Source organism: Mytilus galloprovincialis, chromosome 13 (assembly GCF_965363235.1).
Source record: "Mytilus galloprovincialis chromosome 13, xbMytGall1.hap1.1, whole genome shotgun sequence".
In the NCBI taxonomy this organism is placed as follows: domain Eukaryota; kingdom Metazoa; phylum Mollusca; class Bivalvia; order Mytilida; family Mytilidae; genus Mytilus; species Mytilus galloprovincialis.
Window position 1 is genome coordinate 53,395,621 of NC_134850.1, and position 17,973 is coordinate 53,413,593.

The 17,973-nt window shown below is 32.2% G+C and overlaps 1 protein-coding gene across 1 annotated transcript in view; it reads left to right on the plus strand.

Moving 5' to 3' along the window:
- LOC143055918 (uncharacterized) overlaps positions 1–10,568 on the plus strand; it is a 39,428-nt gene extending 28,860 nt beyond the window's left edge. The window contains exons 10-15 of the mRNA XM_076228971.1: positions 930–1,097; positions 2,892–2,963; positions 5,416–5,613; positions 6,662–6,792; positions 7,876–8,926; positions 10,019–10,568. Of these exons, the coding sequence (XP_076085086.1) occupies positions 930–1,097; positions 2,892–2,963; positions 5,416–5,613; positions 6,662–6,792; positions 7,876–8,926; positions 10,019–10,206 (1,808 nt within the window). The 3' untranslated portion in view covers positions 10,207–10,568. The remainder of the gene's footprint in view (positions 1–929; positions 1,098–2,891; positions 2,964–5,415; positions 5,614–6,661; positions 6,793–7,875; positions 8,927–10,018) is intronic.
- Positions 10,569–17,973: the final 7,405 nt, after the last annotated feature.

A 17,973-nucleotide genomic window follows, 5' to 3' on the forward strand; every position in this document is an offset into this window, starting at 1 on the left:
TAAAGTGATCTTCTATTCGGGAGATCGTGAAAGGGAGATAATTTAAATGTTAGCGATTGCAAGGGGTTACCAAGGGGTAATTGCAAATGTTTTTCAGACAGGTAAGTACAGATTTATCATAAACAAGGTTTTTACTTTAAAAAACCATATTTATCAACATCAAAGGGGAGACAATTACGTATTTGTCAAATGGAAAACACTTTAAAGAAATGATTTCAAATCTGGTTTAATGATTATGATATCATTTATTTCATACACTATATACTTTATGTTTCATATCAAATTGTCACATCTCATATTTGCAGTCAACCTCTGAGAATGCATTGACTATAATAAAAAAAAATGTCAAGACACATGCATGCAACAAAATAATAATTATTTGAGAAAGTGAATTTGTAAGAATTTATTTTAATGTAGTTAAATGCAATACTGAAATTTAGTATTATTAGTTTGTGATATCTCCATTGATTTGTATTTAAAAAAATTTAAGTTGTTGAAAATGAAATAAATGTATTTTAAGCAAGTTATGATTTCTTTTACTCCTGAAGATATAAAGATAATAATGTAAATTAGAAATTTTTCACCATCCTAAATATGGAGTCACAAAGTTACTGCTGTTATCCAATTAGAAAAAAATTATTGAATCCCTGTCCATGAAATGTGTCAAATTATGCAGAATTTATAAAGGGAATAGTTACATTGTTGACATAACATTCACATTGGACTACAATAAGTTATAAAAAAGGGACATATTCTAATATACAATGTCCTTTTTTTAACCTGGGTACAATTGGAAATTTTATTGAAATCTCAGATAAGAGAGTAAATTCCTGTTAGTGACCATGTGTAGATCTCATAATGAATATGTATTTACCTTATATTTCATCAACACAAAATTAATTTCATACTCTTCTTATATATTTTTTCAGAGGTTGGAAAACTTGAATGGGATATGGTTAAAGGAAGCTATACAGTAAAAATCAAAATAGTTCGAACAGAAAAATGTTTGATTGAAGGATTTAAGAAAATGTCAGAAATGATTGAATTACGTAGATTCCATGTAGTTGATATCTTCTTGCTGAACAGTAGAGAATCAGGTGATTAAATTAGGGCTTGTCAAGAATAAAGGACCTTTAAAGCTGTTATCAATTGTTTATCAAATATCATCTGTAATATTATTCAAATCCATTTCATAATTTAAACCTGTCTTTTGGTAAAAAATCATCCTACATAAGTTATTAGTACATGTAATATACATGTACATTTAAGCTGAACTATTGCTTTTTTGGTTTAGATAAGTCTATTCTCACAGTAGTTTCGAAAGGGATATTTTTTTGGCAAAGAAATTAAAATGTGCTTTATTAGGGCCCTGCCTTAGGCGGGTCGCCCTATAGTGATCAGTCTGTCCGTCCGTCCGTCTGTCCATCCGTCTGTCCGTCCGTCTGTCTGTCCGTCCGTCCGTCCGTCCGTCTGTCCGTCCGTCCGTCTGTCTGTCCGTCCGTCCGTCCGTCCGTCCGTCCGTCCGTCTGTCTGTCCGTCCGTAACACTTTAACTTTGTGTCCGCTCTATATCTTGAGGACCGTTATGATTTCAAAGTTTATACTTGACATCCATTTTAACCAACACCAGAGGGTGTGTCATGATGTATGTAAAACTTCCTAGGTCAAAGGTCAAGGTCAAAAACTTTGGTTTCAGTTGACAACTCTGTGTCTTGTGGTGAAGATCGTGTCCGCTCTATATCTTGAGAACCGTTATGATTTCAAAGTTTATACTTGACATGTATATGAACCAACACCAGAGGGTGTGTCATAATTTATGAACGACTGCCTAGGGCAAAGTTCAAGGTCAAAAACTTTGGTTTCAGTTGACAACCCCATGTCCTATGGTAAAGATTGTGTCCGCTCTATATCTTGAGAACCGTTATCATTTCAAAGTTTATACTTGACATGTATATAAACCAACACCAAAGGGTGTGTCATAATTTATGTGCAACTTCCTAGGTCAAAGGTCAAGGTCAAAAACTTTGGTTTCAGTTGACAACCCCATGTCCTATGGTAAAGATCGTGTCCGCTCTATATCTTGAGAACCGTTATCATTTCAAAGTTTATACTTGACATGTTTATAAACCAACACCAAAGGGTGTGTCATAATTTATTTACAACTTCCTAGGTCAAAGGTCAAGGTCAAAAACTTTGATTTCAGTTGACAAACCCATGTCCCATGGTAAAGATACAATTTTTTAATGCACATTATTCACAGCGCGGCCCACAGAGATGGCTCCCATCTCAATGATATCTAGTTTATCATACAACTAGAAATAAGAAAATGTGTAATGATTGACAATGAAACATTACTTGACACTAAAGTCCAATCACAAAAAGTTTACTAGCTATATAAGGGTAACCGTACGGCCTACAATGACCTATAATTGTTTACATCTTCCGTCATTTGAACTCAGGTGGATAGTTGTCTCATTTGCTATCATATTACATCTCCTTATTTTTTATGCCCCACCTACGATATTATAGGGGCATTATGTTTTCTTGTCTGTACATCCGTCCGTTCGTCTGTACATCCGTTCGTCCCGCTTGAGGTTAAAAGTTTTTAGTCAAGGTAGTTTTTGATGAAGTTGAAGTCCAATCAACTTGAAACTTAGTACACATGTTCCTTCTGATAAGATTTTTTAAATTTTTATGCCAAATAAGAGTTTTGACCCCAATTTCACGGTCCACTGAACATAAAAAATGATAGTGTGAGTGGGGCATTCTTGTACTAGGGACACATTCTTGTTATACAGGTGCTCATTTTAGATTTCTATTTATACATATAGGATCAAATGAAATATTACAACTAATTTACATATTAGATAAATGTATTGAATATATTTTCAGTTATAATTAAAGATATCAGACCATCATCATTTGGACCATGGACAGACGAGAAAAATACAAAGCCAAGTTCAAGTATATTTGTCTTTTTTTAATCTTTTTTTTTTAGCTCACCTGGCCCGAAGGGCCAAGTGAGCTTTTCTCATCACTTTGCGTCCGTCGTTGCCGTCTGTCGTCACCGTCCGGCGTCTCCGTCGTCGTTAACTTTTACAATAATCTTCTCTTCTTAAACCACTGGTCCAAATTAAACCAAATTCGGCCACAATCATCATTGGGGTATCTAGTTTAAAAAATGTGTCCGGTGACCCAGCCAACCAACCAAGATGGCCGCCATGGCTAAAAATAGAACATAGGGGTAAAATGCAGTTTTTGGCTTATAACTCAAAAACCAAAGCATTTAGAGCAAATCTGACATGCCCGGTAATATCATTTACCAGGTCCAGATCTATCTGCCCTAAAATTTTCAGATGAATGAGACAACCTGTTGTTGGGTTGCTGCCCCTGAATTGGTAATTTGAAGGAAAATTTGCTGTTTTTGGTTATTATCTTGATTATTATAGATAGAGGTAAACTGTAAACAGCAATAATGTTCAGCAAAGTAAGATTTACAAATAAGTCAACACAACTGAAATGGTCAGTTGACCCCTTTAGGAGTTATTGCCCTTTATAGTCAATTTTTAACCATTTTTTGTAAATCTTAGTAATCTTTTACAAAAATCTTCTCCTCTGAAACTACTGGGCCAAATTAATCCAAACTTGGCCACGATCACCTTTGGGGTATCTAGTTTAAAAAATGTGTCCGGTGACCTAGCCACCAAACCAAGATGGCTGTCACGGTTAAAAATAGAACAAAGGGGTAAAATGCAGTTTTTGGCTTATAACTCAAAAACCAAAGCATTTAAAGCAAATCTGACAGGGTTAAATTGTTTATAAGGTCAAGATCTATCTGCCCTGAAATTTTCAGATGGATGATCAGACAACCCTTTGTTAGGTTACTGCACCTGAATTGGTAATTTGAAGGAAATTTGGCGTTTTTTGTTATTATCTTGAATATCATTATAGATAGAGATAAACTGTAAACAGCAATAATGTTCAGCAAAATAAGATCTACAAATAAGTCAGCATGATTAAAATTGTCAATTGACTCCTTAAGGAGTTATTGCCCTTTACAGTCAATTTTTAACATTTTTCATAAATTTTTGTAAATTTTTAGAAAATATTTTCCACTGTAATTACTGGGCAAAGTTCATTATAGATAGAGATAATTGTAGCAACAAGAATGTTCAGTAAAGTAAGATCTACAAACACATCACCATCACCAAGACACAATTTTGTCATGAATTTATCTGTGTCCATTGTTTAATATGCACATAGACCAAGGTGAGCGACACAGGCTCTTGAGAGCCTCTAGTTTTAATTTTAATTCTTTTACATTGAAAACAATTAAATAACGTGCATCATGCAGTTGTGCATTAACCCATAAATACAGTTAATTCAAAAAGGGTATGGCTAATTTCCCCTGTATATGTTTCTCTTACAGGATGAGTATTTGAACAATAATCTTTCTAGTGGAAATTTAAAGCCTATATCAAATTCTTTAAATATATTGTTTTGTAATTTTACATATAATTTGTATTGCAATAAAATCTACACAGAAAAGTAAGTGGTATTTGTTGCTGCTGAAGTCATTCTTTGAACAGATATATCATGTTAAGGAGGGGTATTTGCGAAAAATACCAGTCGAGAGTATGTTAAATTTTGCTAGCCGTAAGCAGAGGGAAATTCATTCTCAAGACTGGTATTTTTCGCAAATACCCCTCAAAAACATGCTATATCTGTTTAATTACACCAAAAGTTAACTTTCAAAAACGCATTGATGATCGTGACGTTACAAGCGTTGTGAGATAGAGTACTTTTTGGCAAATACCACGGTAGTCAGGGTAAAAAAGACATATCCTTTTAGCATATACCCCTGCGTCGTTAAAAAATGAAAGATATTCATTTGATAACAGTAAATTGGTGAAAAATACACTGAAAAAAATAACCAATCAAAACCCAGGATTCTTACATAAGGTGTAATTATAGATATAAATTTTCAAATTTAAAATGTGTTTTTGTCACTTTTTAACTGAAGGACATTTATTATTGTCATTTTGTCATTTTTAACTTCAATGCTACTTTAATTTTTGTAATATTGAAAAAAAAACCTTGTTTAATTCATACAAAAAAATTCCAAAATGTGAGGTTAAATTATTGCGATTATAACACAGTTGCATTTTTTTGTTTTTATTTTATTTTTTTTTTTAATAATAAAAACATGGCAATAATTTACAGTATAAGTATTTATCCTTATAAACTGCCTAGAGGCATTAAAAAAATGTTTGATAACTGAGCTAGAAATATTTTGTTCAATCAATTTGCCATCCAAATTAGGGCATGTAACGGATTGTACTTCAAGGTCTAAAAGTTGGCATATATGGCACTTATTTTCCTGGCTTTATTTAATTATTGTATTAATATGTTGTAGGTATGTCATTGCACAAGCAGATTGATTTAGTAATGACAACAATCTTGAAAAACACAGATAAAATTTATGAAGAGAACAATAAATCAAATTTGACTGGAAAGTTGAGCTACATCAGAGTCATTAGGATGTTTGCTACAACAGTAGATTTCAAGGAAATGATGAAGAATCTTAAGAATGGAGGAATAGAAGGAGGTCATGGTATGTCGGAGTAATTTATTTATTGTCATTGAATGGCGACTCCCTGGCTGGTGTGTGTTGTTGTTGTACTGTGGATTCATTTATTTTCGTGGGTACCAATTTTCGTGGATTAAGAAAAACTTGCATATTCGTGGATATTTAATTTCGTGGTTTTACTGAAGTCTGCATACAAGCCTATAGAAAAATTATCATTTGTTGAATATTTAATTTCGTGGTCTGACTGTGCCCACGAAATCCACGAAAATTGGTATCCAACGAATAATAATGAATCCACAGTACCTTAGTTTTAAGAATCTTCTCCGAAACAACTGTTCCCTTTTGCCTTTGCAGAATATAATGCTTTCTGGGTAATATTTTAAAAAACATACACCAAAACATTGTAATTTGTATAAAACCTTCTAAACAATGGAAATTCAACTAATGACATATTCATTTTGGTATACGAACAAAGAGATTGCCCATAGTACGTTAGATTCTGAAAAGGTGAATGCTCCTTAGGATGTGTTTCCTGTCAACCAACCAACATAGCCACAATGGCTGAAATGGAAAATAAGACTAAATTTCAATTATTTTTAATTAAATTATTCAGAGGACTCTCTTTACAGGAGTGATTGTCAAATGATTTTTCCCCTTTTTTTCAGAATTTTAAGTCTTGCCTCCACATATACAGAAGCGCAAGACATGGGACTTTGCTACTGAGCCTTAATATAATCAGGAAAATTTTAATGTAGTGTCTAAAATGGCATTAGTTTAAATTTTTTCTGAACAATCAGTTAATTTGAAAACTAGTGTTGGATTTATACAATTGAGTATAACACTTGGTTTCTTTTATGTTGTGGTACCAAAGGTTACAACTATTAGACTCAAATTGATAATTTATCATGCCTTTTAGAAAAAGACAGTGATACTTGAAGTTCATCTAAGCAACTTTCTTGTCTGTCGTACATTAAAATTGTTTCTAGGTGAGCTATGTAACCAAACTGAGCCTATATATATAACGATATGAAATGACTGATATCTTTGCAATACATTTTAATTTTATTTATAGGAGAAACATCTTCTTGGCATATCTTTGAGAAGAAACCTGAAGTTTACAAGTACCATATCCAAGCTATAGGGAGGAAAGAAGATGCAGAAATGGTGCTGGATATTCTCAAAAAAGATGTGGCTAACATGGAGGTATGGATCTAATTTGATATTGCCACCTGATGGTTTAAATATTGTGACATGACCCTTCTTATCAATTTAATTGCCTGTTGTTAACTTCAAAAGGAACACAGCATCAGGATTCTAATTGAATTGTTTTACTATATATTTGAAAAAAACACCTTATTTTGAATTGTTGGTTGACCTTATCTTCAGCATTCAAAATGAGTTAAGTGAGTAATCTGAATGTGCATAGAAGACTACTATTAATATAGAAATTATTTTCTTAAGATTTTGATGAAAGCTTCAGTTTTACCTTTCTTTTCAACAAAGATGGTTCATCTTTGAGATGTTTTCTTAGTTGATATCACAGAACCCATTTAAAAGCTTATCAAAACTCACAATTAGTAAAATTAGCACCCTCTATTCATACCATTCTATATATATGACAATATTGCCTGTATCTGGATTATGAAACCAGTGGCTATCTTTAAGTCCAGTCTTGCACACTCTGATATAAGCAAGGTGCAATCTTAAGAGGCTCTTTCATATGTACTTTCTTAGCTGTTTTAAATATTCTGATCGGTTGCGTGAACATCAACAATAATGAGGTAAAATGTTTACATCTGATAGCCAAAAAAACTACATTTTCAGAAATAGATAAATAATGCAATGCACATTTGTATTGTATTTGCCTGTTCAAGGCAAAGATTTAGAAAGCAATGGCCATCTTGGTTTACTCATTCACACTCAGGTAAATGAGGTGTGATCTTAAGAGGCTTCTTCATTGCTGTTACTCATCTGATCAGTTGTAACATCATCCATAATGAAGTAAAATGTAAAACTAGTGCTTTTAAATATGTAATTCGCTCTTATATTCATCTATTAGTATGCATAATTTTGAATCTAATTTAGTTGTACAGTAGAAAAAAACAGAACATAAAAACAAATGACTATGTCTCTCTGATCTAAAGCCAGTTTGTGGATCTATTAGTTGTCAGTGAAGATTTTAAAGAGTTAATAACAATAGACAACAACCCAGCAAGGAGTGAAATGAGAAGTCACTGCCTTAGACTGTTTGTTTTGTATATTTATAAATATCTTTTTGTTTTATAGGTACCAAAAAAGGTTGTTTACAAAATAGCACCACCAGTAAAGAAGGTAAAGAGGAAAATTCAGTCTCTACACAATAATGGATACCATATTACTCTGGATGAGGCAGGGAAGAAGGCCATCTTAGAGGGAACTGAAAAGGATGCAAAAGAGATCCGAAAGGAACTTGAAGATTTCATAGATAATACGCTAATCATTAATTTGTCAGAGGATGATTTCACCGCATTGATGCATCTTGGGAAGAAGGAATCATGGTTTAAACAGATTGTGTCACATACTTATGACAAAGGTACTTTAGTGTTAACTATGAAGAAGGGTCTTGATCCTGAACCATTACTGAAAAAAATCAAAACAAAAATTGAAGAAATTCGTAAAATGTCTGAAATCGATGTACCATTGCAGAAAAAGATGACGCTATTCCTTGAAGAAATTGAAAAAGAAGTTGAAGAAACTGTAGGAGGAATTGCCTGTTATATGGGATTTAATAAGAAGAGAATTGTCATTAAAGCGCCAAATATGAGAAAGGCTCATGAAGCTAAATCTTTGGTGCAGATTAAAATTGGTGTGGTTATTCCAGTGAAAAGGAAAAAGAAGAAAAATGGTAATCAATCAAAGGAAACAACATCAATGACAGAGCAACAAGAATTAAGAAATGGAACTAAGTTCATAACCAGAGAAGGGATCAATATTTTAGCATATCCCGGTGAATTTCAAAATCTTAAAGTTGATTGTTTGGTTAGTCCTGCAAATAGGAACCTTCAGCACACAAAAGGAATTGCTCTAAATATAGCACAGGCTGCAGGTGCTCAGATGGAAAAGGAATGTGAAGAATATTTGACAGAAAAAGGGGACTTAATTATTGGGACATGCTGTTCTACAACTGCAGGCAATCTACCCTATCACTGTATTATACATACCATTGGTCCTACCTGGCATGCATATGGGGATGAAAAGAAGAATTGTTTAGAAGATCTGAAAGCTGCCATTGTTTGTTCGTTACATCATGCCAATGCACATAGACATAAATCTATAGCTTTTACCTCAGTAGGAACAGGCAAGTTGAACAAACAGTTTATAGTGTTTTGATATGCCCACATTCTAGGTGCAAATTCAAAGTTAGAATTTCTAATTCTTTTGTGAAAGGTTTTGCTAATGAAAAAAGTAAAGAAACACATAAAAAATTCTTTCCCTAATAACACTTTTACACTAATGCCATGTTTTCATGAACAAAAACATTAGATTTGGCTAAAATTGTAAAGATCAAAGAGAATTAAAATAGATCAAAGAAAAATGATACCAAAAAGCATGAAAATGCATGAGTCTCATGCTAATTGGCAACCCTAATTATCAAACTAAAAATTGCTATTTTGTAACAAAACATGATTGAAAAATGAAGCACACAATGCTGACCATCATAAACCATTATAAAATAATAAGACAACACCATGACCAAAAAGGGGGGTGGGGGGTATGTTGATGGCTGAGTGCTCCTAAATGAGTAATCGCACTTCTGTATCACAAGCTTGTCAACACATGTTTCAGCTGCATTCAACTCCAATCTTGATTGGCTAGTAATGTTAAGTTTTCCTACCAGTTCTGAGGTTGTTGGTTCAAATCTTGCACTCTGGCTTTCTCCACCGACAAAATAGCCAACAGTGCTGACAAAGTCTGTAAACACCAATCAATCAATCAACCAGGAAAAGAAATAAAGGGATGAAAAAAAACAACATGTTGCATAGAAAGAAAAAATAATGTCAGCAATTCTTGCTCCACCAGACATCTTTGCTAGAGACAGTCACACCATGTCCTTAGAGAAAGTCTTTATATTTTAGAATTTATCATTAGAATTTCTTATAAGTATTGATATCAAATTTTCCATTATTTTAAAAATAATATAGTCTTTGATATATGTCTGAATGTGGAATCATAAATTTTCATGGGTACTAATTTTGTTGGATTAAGGAAACCTTATGGGTTTGTGGGTATTTTATTTCATGGTTTTGCTGAAGACCACATAAAAACCTATAGAAATATTGCCATTCATTGAACATTTCATTTCGTGGTTCACATGTAACCACAAAATCCAAGAAATTTGATATCCAACGAATAATAATTAATCCACAATAATTTGTTCATATATTTTCAGGAATATTTGGGATCCCAAAACCCTTCTGTGCCATTCAGTACTACAAAGGAATTGAGGAATATGGTAAAAACATGAATGCTGATGAGAACAGTGTCAAAGATGTACATTTTATAGATACAGATGAAAGCATGTGTCAGATTCTACAGAAAACATTCACGAAATATCTAGGAGAAGGCAAACCTATATGAGGGTGGTAAAGGAGGGGTGCTTGCACGAAAAAAACGTGAAATAAGACACAATTTCACGTTGAACGTGAAATAATATCTGTAATGAACGTTGCACGAAAAATAAATACTTTTATTTGAACCTTTTGTGACTTAGTCACTGTCTTCTTGTATGTATTAACTCTTTGTTTTACTTGATATTCCCGATTTAGTATACACATTTATGATATAATTGGTTTACAGCTTTTAAAAAAGTATTTCTTGACGATCCCTGCCAAGTGTTTGAATTTTATTTGAAAAATACCGAGCACGCAAAATAAGACTTTGAAAATCACGATGCACGTAAAATTAAATAAGCAGAACACGTTGAACGAGGCACCCGTCTTGCACGACTGAACGTCAAATAAAAAAGTAAAAACATGTTGAACGTGAAATAAAAAACGGCGATCACGTTGTACGGAAATAACCCTTTACCACCCTCCTATATGAACTTACCAAATATCTAGGAAAAGGCAAACCTATATGATTTTACTTAAAGTCTAGGAAAGAACTTAACAAATATTTAAACATGAACATTAAATGAACATTTTATAACTTATCTTGTTGGCTGCAAATTTGCATACTGTTAAATTCCTTAAATAAGCAGTAGGTGTTTAAAAATGCCCTGTACCAAGTCAGGAATATGGCCATTGTTATATTATAGTTCGTTTCTGTGTGTATTACATTATAACGTTGTGTCGGTTGTTTTCTCTTATTTTTGAGTGTAAATTCACATTGCGATAAGACGTGTCACGGTACTTGTCTATCCCAAATTCATGTATTTGGTTTTGATGTTATATATATATGTTATATTTGTTATTCTCGTGGGATTTTGTCTATGTGTGTTACATTTTAGTGTTATGTCCTTGTTCTCCTCTTATATTTAATGTGTTTCCCTCGGTTTTAGTTTGTTACCCCGATTTTGTTTTTTGTCCATGGATTTATGAGTTTTGAACAGCGGTATACTACTGTTGCCTTTATTTGTGTCTGTCTTTGTACCTGTGTGTTATACTCGGGTGCACTTTATGTATGTATTTTTTCACTTTCAGGGCAAGGAAAATAATTATATCTGGATTTTTTTATGGAGCCTGTAGATTGTCAAGTGCTTGCAGTGACTTGATAAATTGATCATGTGGCATTTTGTTATGAATAAATATATTTTTTTTTTATTTTAATAAAAATCAATGTTCATACAATAAATGATAGAAGAAACTGTACAGAGCAAATACTGCAAATATGACTGAGAGTGTCTTTATATTAAAATATTTGTTTCAGCATTTTCTTTTCGTTCATCATTAACATTTCTTTCCTATAAGAAAGAATAGTAAGAGGGGAACAACACTGGTAGATTTGTATACATTGCATGTATCTTAAAAGTACCAGTCTTTGGAAGAAGCATGCAGGTATTTCTGTCTGTCTGGTAATAGATTGAAATCTCTGGATACATTTTGTTTAGAATTATAGCCAATTACAGAGTTAGCTCTTCTTAATTGTTAATTTCTAATGCAGAGTTCTTAGTTTATCTAAGGTCATCTTTGCCTGAGGGAGTTGGATCTAAGTTATCATAAGCTTTGTTAATTTATAGTTGGAGAAATTTAAGTTCATTTATTTTCATGAATCGTGTAAGTTCTGATACATCAAATTCTGAGATGAGTTACAAAATTAACAAAGATGAAATATAGTGCATTGGGCACCTTATATTGAAACAATAAACTAGAACTGAGGTTCAGATAATTTCACTTCTATCAACAAAAACTTGAATATACCTCAATTTATATTTTTTAATAAGTTGTTGTTGGTCCAAGTTCAATCTGATCCTAGTGTAGAGAGAATGCTATACTCTCTGCACTAAGAAACTTGCAACAACTCTTGATGATACATTTCTATTTTGGAAATGTATTTTATTATTAACACTTTACAATTTCACTTAAATGAAATTGTGTATAATATTTATTGCCATGTATATGTAAATTCTGTATTTGTGCCATACTTTGAATATAGAGATTTGGAAATATTATTTTTACAAAAAAGATTAAGAAAATATCCATATCTTTTTGCAACTTTGAATCCAAATGCAAGACAAATATCATTTTACTATAATGTTATACAAATGATAACTTAAGAAAAAAATTTAAATCATTAAGGACAACCATATTCTAATAGAAATCCTTTCAAAATAGTAAATAATGAAACAATCTGTGTAAATTTATGAAATCAGCAGCAAAACATTGCAATTAAGTTAATGCAATACTCTCGGCAATACTTTGAAGCAATTGCATTTTGGATCAGTTCAAACTTTCTTCATAAGCGGTCAGAATGATCTGTCATAGGAATATTCTGAACTGTTCTGGAGAAGCTTTACCACAGAACTGTTCGTAGGTAGATAAAACTGTCAATAGTTTCTAGCTAACACCTATTCTAAATTATGTACAATCCAGGGATTAACATACAAACTAACTGTTGTATTCGTCTTGGACATTTCATTGTAAGGCATGGTACCAAATGTTGCTATGGAATAATTTCAGTAACTAGTAATTGATTAATGGTTGTACATGTATAACATATTGGTATTGGAACATGCATTATTTCCATATCTAAATGTGTACAGTATCATTTGGCAGCATTTTGTTCAAGGATAAGGTTCAAATTCTGAAATTTTTATTATCTCACCCCGATTTTATCTATTGTGCATTTACATTGTGTCATAAATCAAACATATTTATTCAATGTATATTCAGTTGTTTGTTTGCGATTGAGTTATTAAAACCATTTCACTTAATATTTTATAGTGTGTCTTTCTATGTTGTGATGTTACACTTTTTTGTTTATGTAAGGATACATGTTGTTACCTATTCAAACTTTTAAACCTGCTGCATTTGTTAGCACCTGTACTAAGTCAGGAACTGGATGTTCAGAAGTTGTCGTTTGTTAATGTGGTTCATACATGTTTCTCGTTTTAGAAAAGATTATAACTTGTTCTAAATCTTTACTTAAGCACTGGCCTCCCTAATAACACGACAGGTAAGCTACTATTACTAAATGTATTCACACTGAAATATAGTTCCCTATAGTTCTCATGTATGTGCAGATAATGCAAATGTAAACTGAAAAAATAGGTATATTTTTGGAGTAGTTCATATAGGAATGTATGCCATTAAGGTGTGTTGATGTGCAGGTTTTTTTTTTAAAAACATTTTGATAAGGTAATTTTAAAAGTATTGATACACTACTAGTATGATTGACAACTGTCATTATCACTTAACAATCAGAGACAAGGTAGACCTTTAATTACAATGCCCCACCTCCTAAACTGTAAATCAAATTGACCACATTACCTATCAACTTCAGTCTTACATAATTATACAGACCATTCAATATACATCTAAATCTTAATACACAAGTATTTGACCTCATAATTGAATACACAAATGAATATATTATGGGGACAAAGTCTAATTAATGGGGACTAATGAACTCAAAATCGTTAACTTCTTTTTTCAGATCTAGTTCCTGTTCCGGTTTTCCCCGCATTTGCGCAGAAATCTGTCTTGTTTGCATGAGACTTTGAAAAGAAAATTATATGTATCAGTCTAGTAAAATATAAGATTGGAACTCAATACAATTTCATTTTTAATAATTGTTTGATTTGAAAAAAACGTTACCTGATGGAAGCGTTTCTTTTGTTTACATTGAATATGACGTCATAATTTAAACAACGTCACAGCTAAATCCCTAACCACAGAACCGAAATCGGGAACGTTACGGTATTTCCGTTTCCTTTATTAACATGTTTGAGGTAAGAAAATAATACATACAGACTTCGTCCCCATTCACAGGTTATGCCTGCCTCATATTAGATGTTTGAGATATATAAGGATGATAGATTTATTTATTGCCTATTTCTTTTGATCTACATTACATAAAGTGATTCTGTAAATTATGTCTGAAAGATAAATGATTTATGGATTAACAAGATCTTTATATAGAAAAGGAAATATGAATATAGATATGAATTAATAAAAGTTATTCAAGTAAGGCCTATAATTTACTTAATAAATTTCCAATAATCATCTGTAATTAATCAACAATTTAGATTAGTTGACTTATTTTTTTATCAGGATTTGTCTTGAAACAGTTTTAAAATTTAAAACTTTTAATAATAACAAACCCTTGTTTATTAGCTTATTCCCCATCAATCATAATGTCTATTTTAGTCATTTGAATTTTTATTAGAAGTGAATATATATTTTTGCAATCAAGAAAGAATCAACATTTCAATGAAATAAGTTTTTTGATTTGTTTACGGTGAAAAAGTACATTTTCAGTGCCCTGTGTTGAAAAATACTTTAAAAAATGATCAAAAGACACTCTACAACTTAAATCTTCAATGTCATATAACCTATGTTTCATTTTCCTCTCCATACCTTAATATGAAATTATTCAAACTACAATTCTAATCTTTCCATGAGTGATTTCCATCAATTTGAATTTTTCCCGTTTGAATGGTTTTATATTGTTAATTTTTTTGGGCCCTTTATAGCTTGCTGTTCGGTGTGAGCCATGGCTCCATGTTGAGCACCTTTGACCTATAATGGTTTACTTTTTCAAATTATAACTTGGATATAAATTTGTCTCATTGTCACGCATATTTCATCTTCTTATATCTAATGACGAGAAAATTTCATTACCAAATTACTAAATAATTTCGTAAACCTTTCAAAAGTCACTGGGAAAAGTGACCTTGTCCCAATAATTAATCATGAAATCAAATGGACCGAGGAAAATATTAACTGTTACATTAAAGTACAAAACTCGAGACAGCCTTATCTAAAATCGATAATACCTACTAAATTCTTTCAACCACATAATATATAGTATCATCAGAGACATATAATATATATATATACACTAATATCATGAAGTTTCTGTTACAAGCAGGGTAATGTTTCGTAAAAGATGCGTGTAAGATGTTATGAAATTGTTGCAAGTTCTGATCTCTAAATATTACATAGGGATGGATATCTACCTAAATACAAAGCAGATATGACGAACTGTTTGTTCAACAACTGAAGAAATTTTATTATCCTTAACAACAGTTACTGCTACGAGTTTTGGGGCACGTGTCCTCTAAACAGAGCAATTATTACGAGACGTTAGTGTAGCTCCTTCAATATCATCATTTCATTATTTTTGGACAATAGCGGATAAGATATAAAAACGTTTGAATAGAAATATACCTGAATTTGCATTAGATTTCACAGTTTACTTCATCACGATATCTTATGTATATAATTGTGTAGCTTGAGTCCCAAATCTATATGAAATTATACTAATAAAAAATGTAAACATTGTTCTTTTATGTCATCATATTCATTCATTGACAAGTGAAGTGGGAAAAAGAAAATAAAATAGATTTTCTTTTTTTCGAATAGATAAGTATTCGATCTTTGACCTTATTTTATGTACCGTTACTTATTTTGGCGAATTCAATGGCATATAGCAGGTTTGACGATTACATTTTGAAATTTGGAGAATTTCAGAAAAGGTATCAAAAGTTCACATGAATAATTTTAGCGCTTATCTGGATATTATGAACATTCATTACTATATAAATAAAGTGTATTTACTATCAATTCTAAGTTTACTAATCGATCCATGGTGGTCATTGATATAGTATACAGACCCTCTATTTAATCTGTGACCGCCGTGCATAGTAAACTTGAAAATGATAGCAGATAGAATTAAAATACACTTTATTCGTAGTATATGTATGTTCAAAGTATACAAAAAAACGCAAACCGGAAGTATAATCTGACTTATAATTTCGTTCAATGACGGGACAATATCCGGATGCCTTTTTTCTCGTTTTTCTCCCAAAATAACTCAATCTGAATAGTCATATGAATGGATGACAAATGCGACTATGCACTGTACCTATAAGACACAGAGGCGTGTTGATTAATTAATTGTGGAAAGAAGAGAAGCGACACCCAAAATGAGGTCTTCTCGTTTAATAGTATAGATAACCTTTCGCGTTCAGTTGGCCTCCATAAACAGTAACGATTTGTCTTACTACTAAATAATTTCCCTTTTCATTAAATAATCATTAACATGTTAATAATCGATTAGTAAACTTAGAATTGATAGTAAATACACTTTATTTATATAGTAATGAATGTTCATAATATCCAGATAAGCGCTAAAATTATTCATGTGAACTTTTGATACCTTTTCTGAAATTCTCCAGTCATTAAATCTTTTACAAAATTCATTGATTACAAAAAAAAAGAAGATGTAGTATGATTGCCATGTTGAGACAACTCTCCACAAGAGACCAATGAATGTTAATAAATTAATATCCAGATAATCGCTAAAATTATTCATGTGAACTTTTGATAACTTTTCTGAAATTCTCCAGTCATTAAATCTTTTACAAAACTCATTGATTACAAAAAAAAAGAAGATGAGGTATAATTACCATGCGGAGACAACTCTCCACAAGAGACCAAAATGACACAGAAATTAACAACTATAGGTCACCGTACGGCCTTCAACAACAAGCAAAGCCCATACCGCATACTCAGCTTTAAAGGGCCCCGAAATGACGATGTAAAACAATTGAAACGAGAAAACTAGCGGCCTTATTTATGTACAAAAAATGAACGAAAAACAAATTAATATGTAACACATAAACATACGACAACCACTGAATTACAGGCTCCTTACTTAAATGTTCATAACATACTAAAGGTATGTTCATATTGAAATTGATAGAAAACCAAAAATTGGGAATTTTGGAAATAAAGAGGGATAAAAAAAAAACATTTCCCTGTCCCCAATGACACTTTTGCTGAAATTCTCCAGTCATTCAATATTTTACAAAATTCTTCCAACAACACTTTACATACTTTAAACTACGCTCTGAATGCCCGCGATTTCGCGGGTGTGTGTCGCTTCTCCTCCTTTCACAATAAATGAATCATCATGCCTCTGTGTCCTATAGGTAACATGTATAGTCGTTTGGGTTTGGGTTATTTGGGATAAAAAACGAAAAAGAATGCGTCCGGATATTTTCCCGTCATGGGACAAAACTTTTTTTTATCTATAGTAAAGGATCCTACAAATTAATGTAATATACAGTCACAGAAAATAATTATACTTATAAATATAATTATTTTCTGTGACTGTTTATTACATTAATTTGTAGGATCCTTTACTATAGATAATTTAGCTGATCTGTAACAATAACATCTTCATGCCTTATTCTTTTTTTTTTTGAGAGCCCAGGTGGTCGTGTGGTCTAGCGGGACGGCTGCAGTGCAGGCGATTTGGTGTCACGATATCACAGTAGCATGGGTTCGAATCCCGGCGAGGGAAGAACCAAAAATTTGCGAAAGCAAATTTACAGATCTAACATTGTTGGGTTGATGTTTAGACGAGTTGTATATACATTATGTACACAGCCATGTATCACCATCATTGATGGCGATCCGATGGATACATCTGTTGTAGAGTTGTCACTGACTCAGACGTACTTATAAATATAATTATTTTCTGTGACTGTATATTACATTAATTTGTAGGATCCTTTAGATAATTTAGCTGATCTGTAACAATAACATCTTCATGCCTTATATATCATGTACTGTAGTACGCCGCTAGATTAAAACTGACGAGGAAAGGTAACACACGGCCAGCGAAAGCTCTTTTTTTTGAGAGCCCAGGTGGTCGTGTGGTCTAGCGGGACGGCTG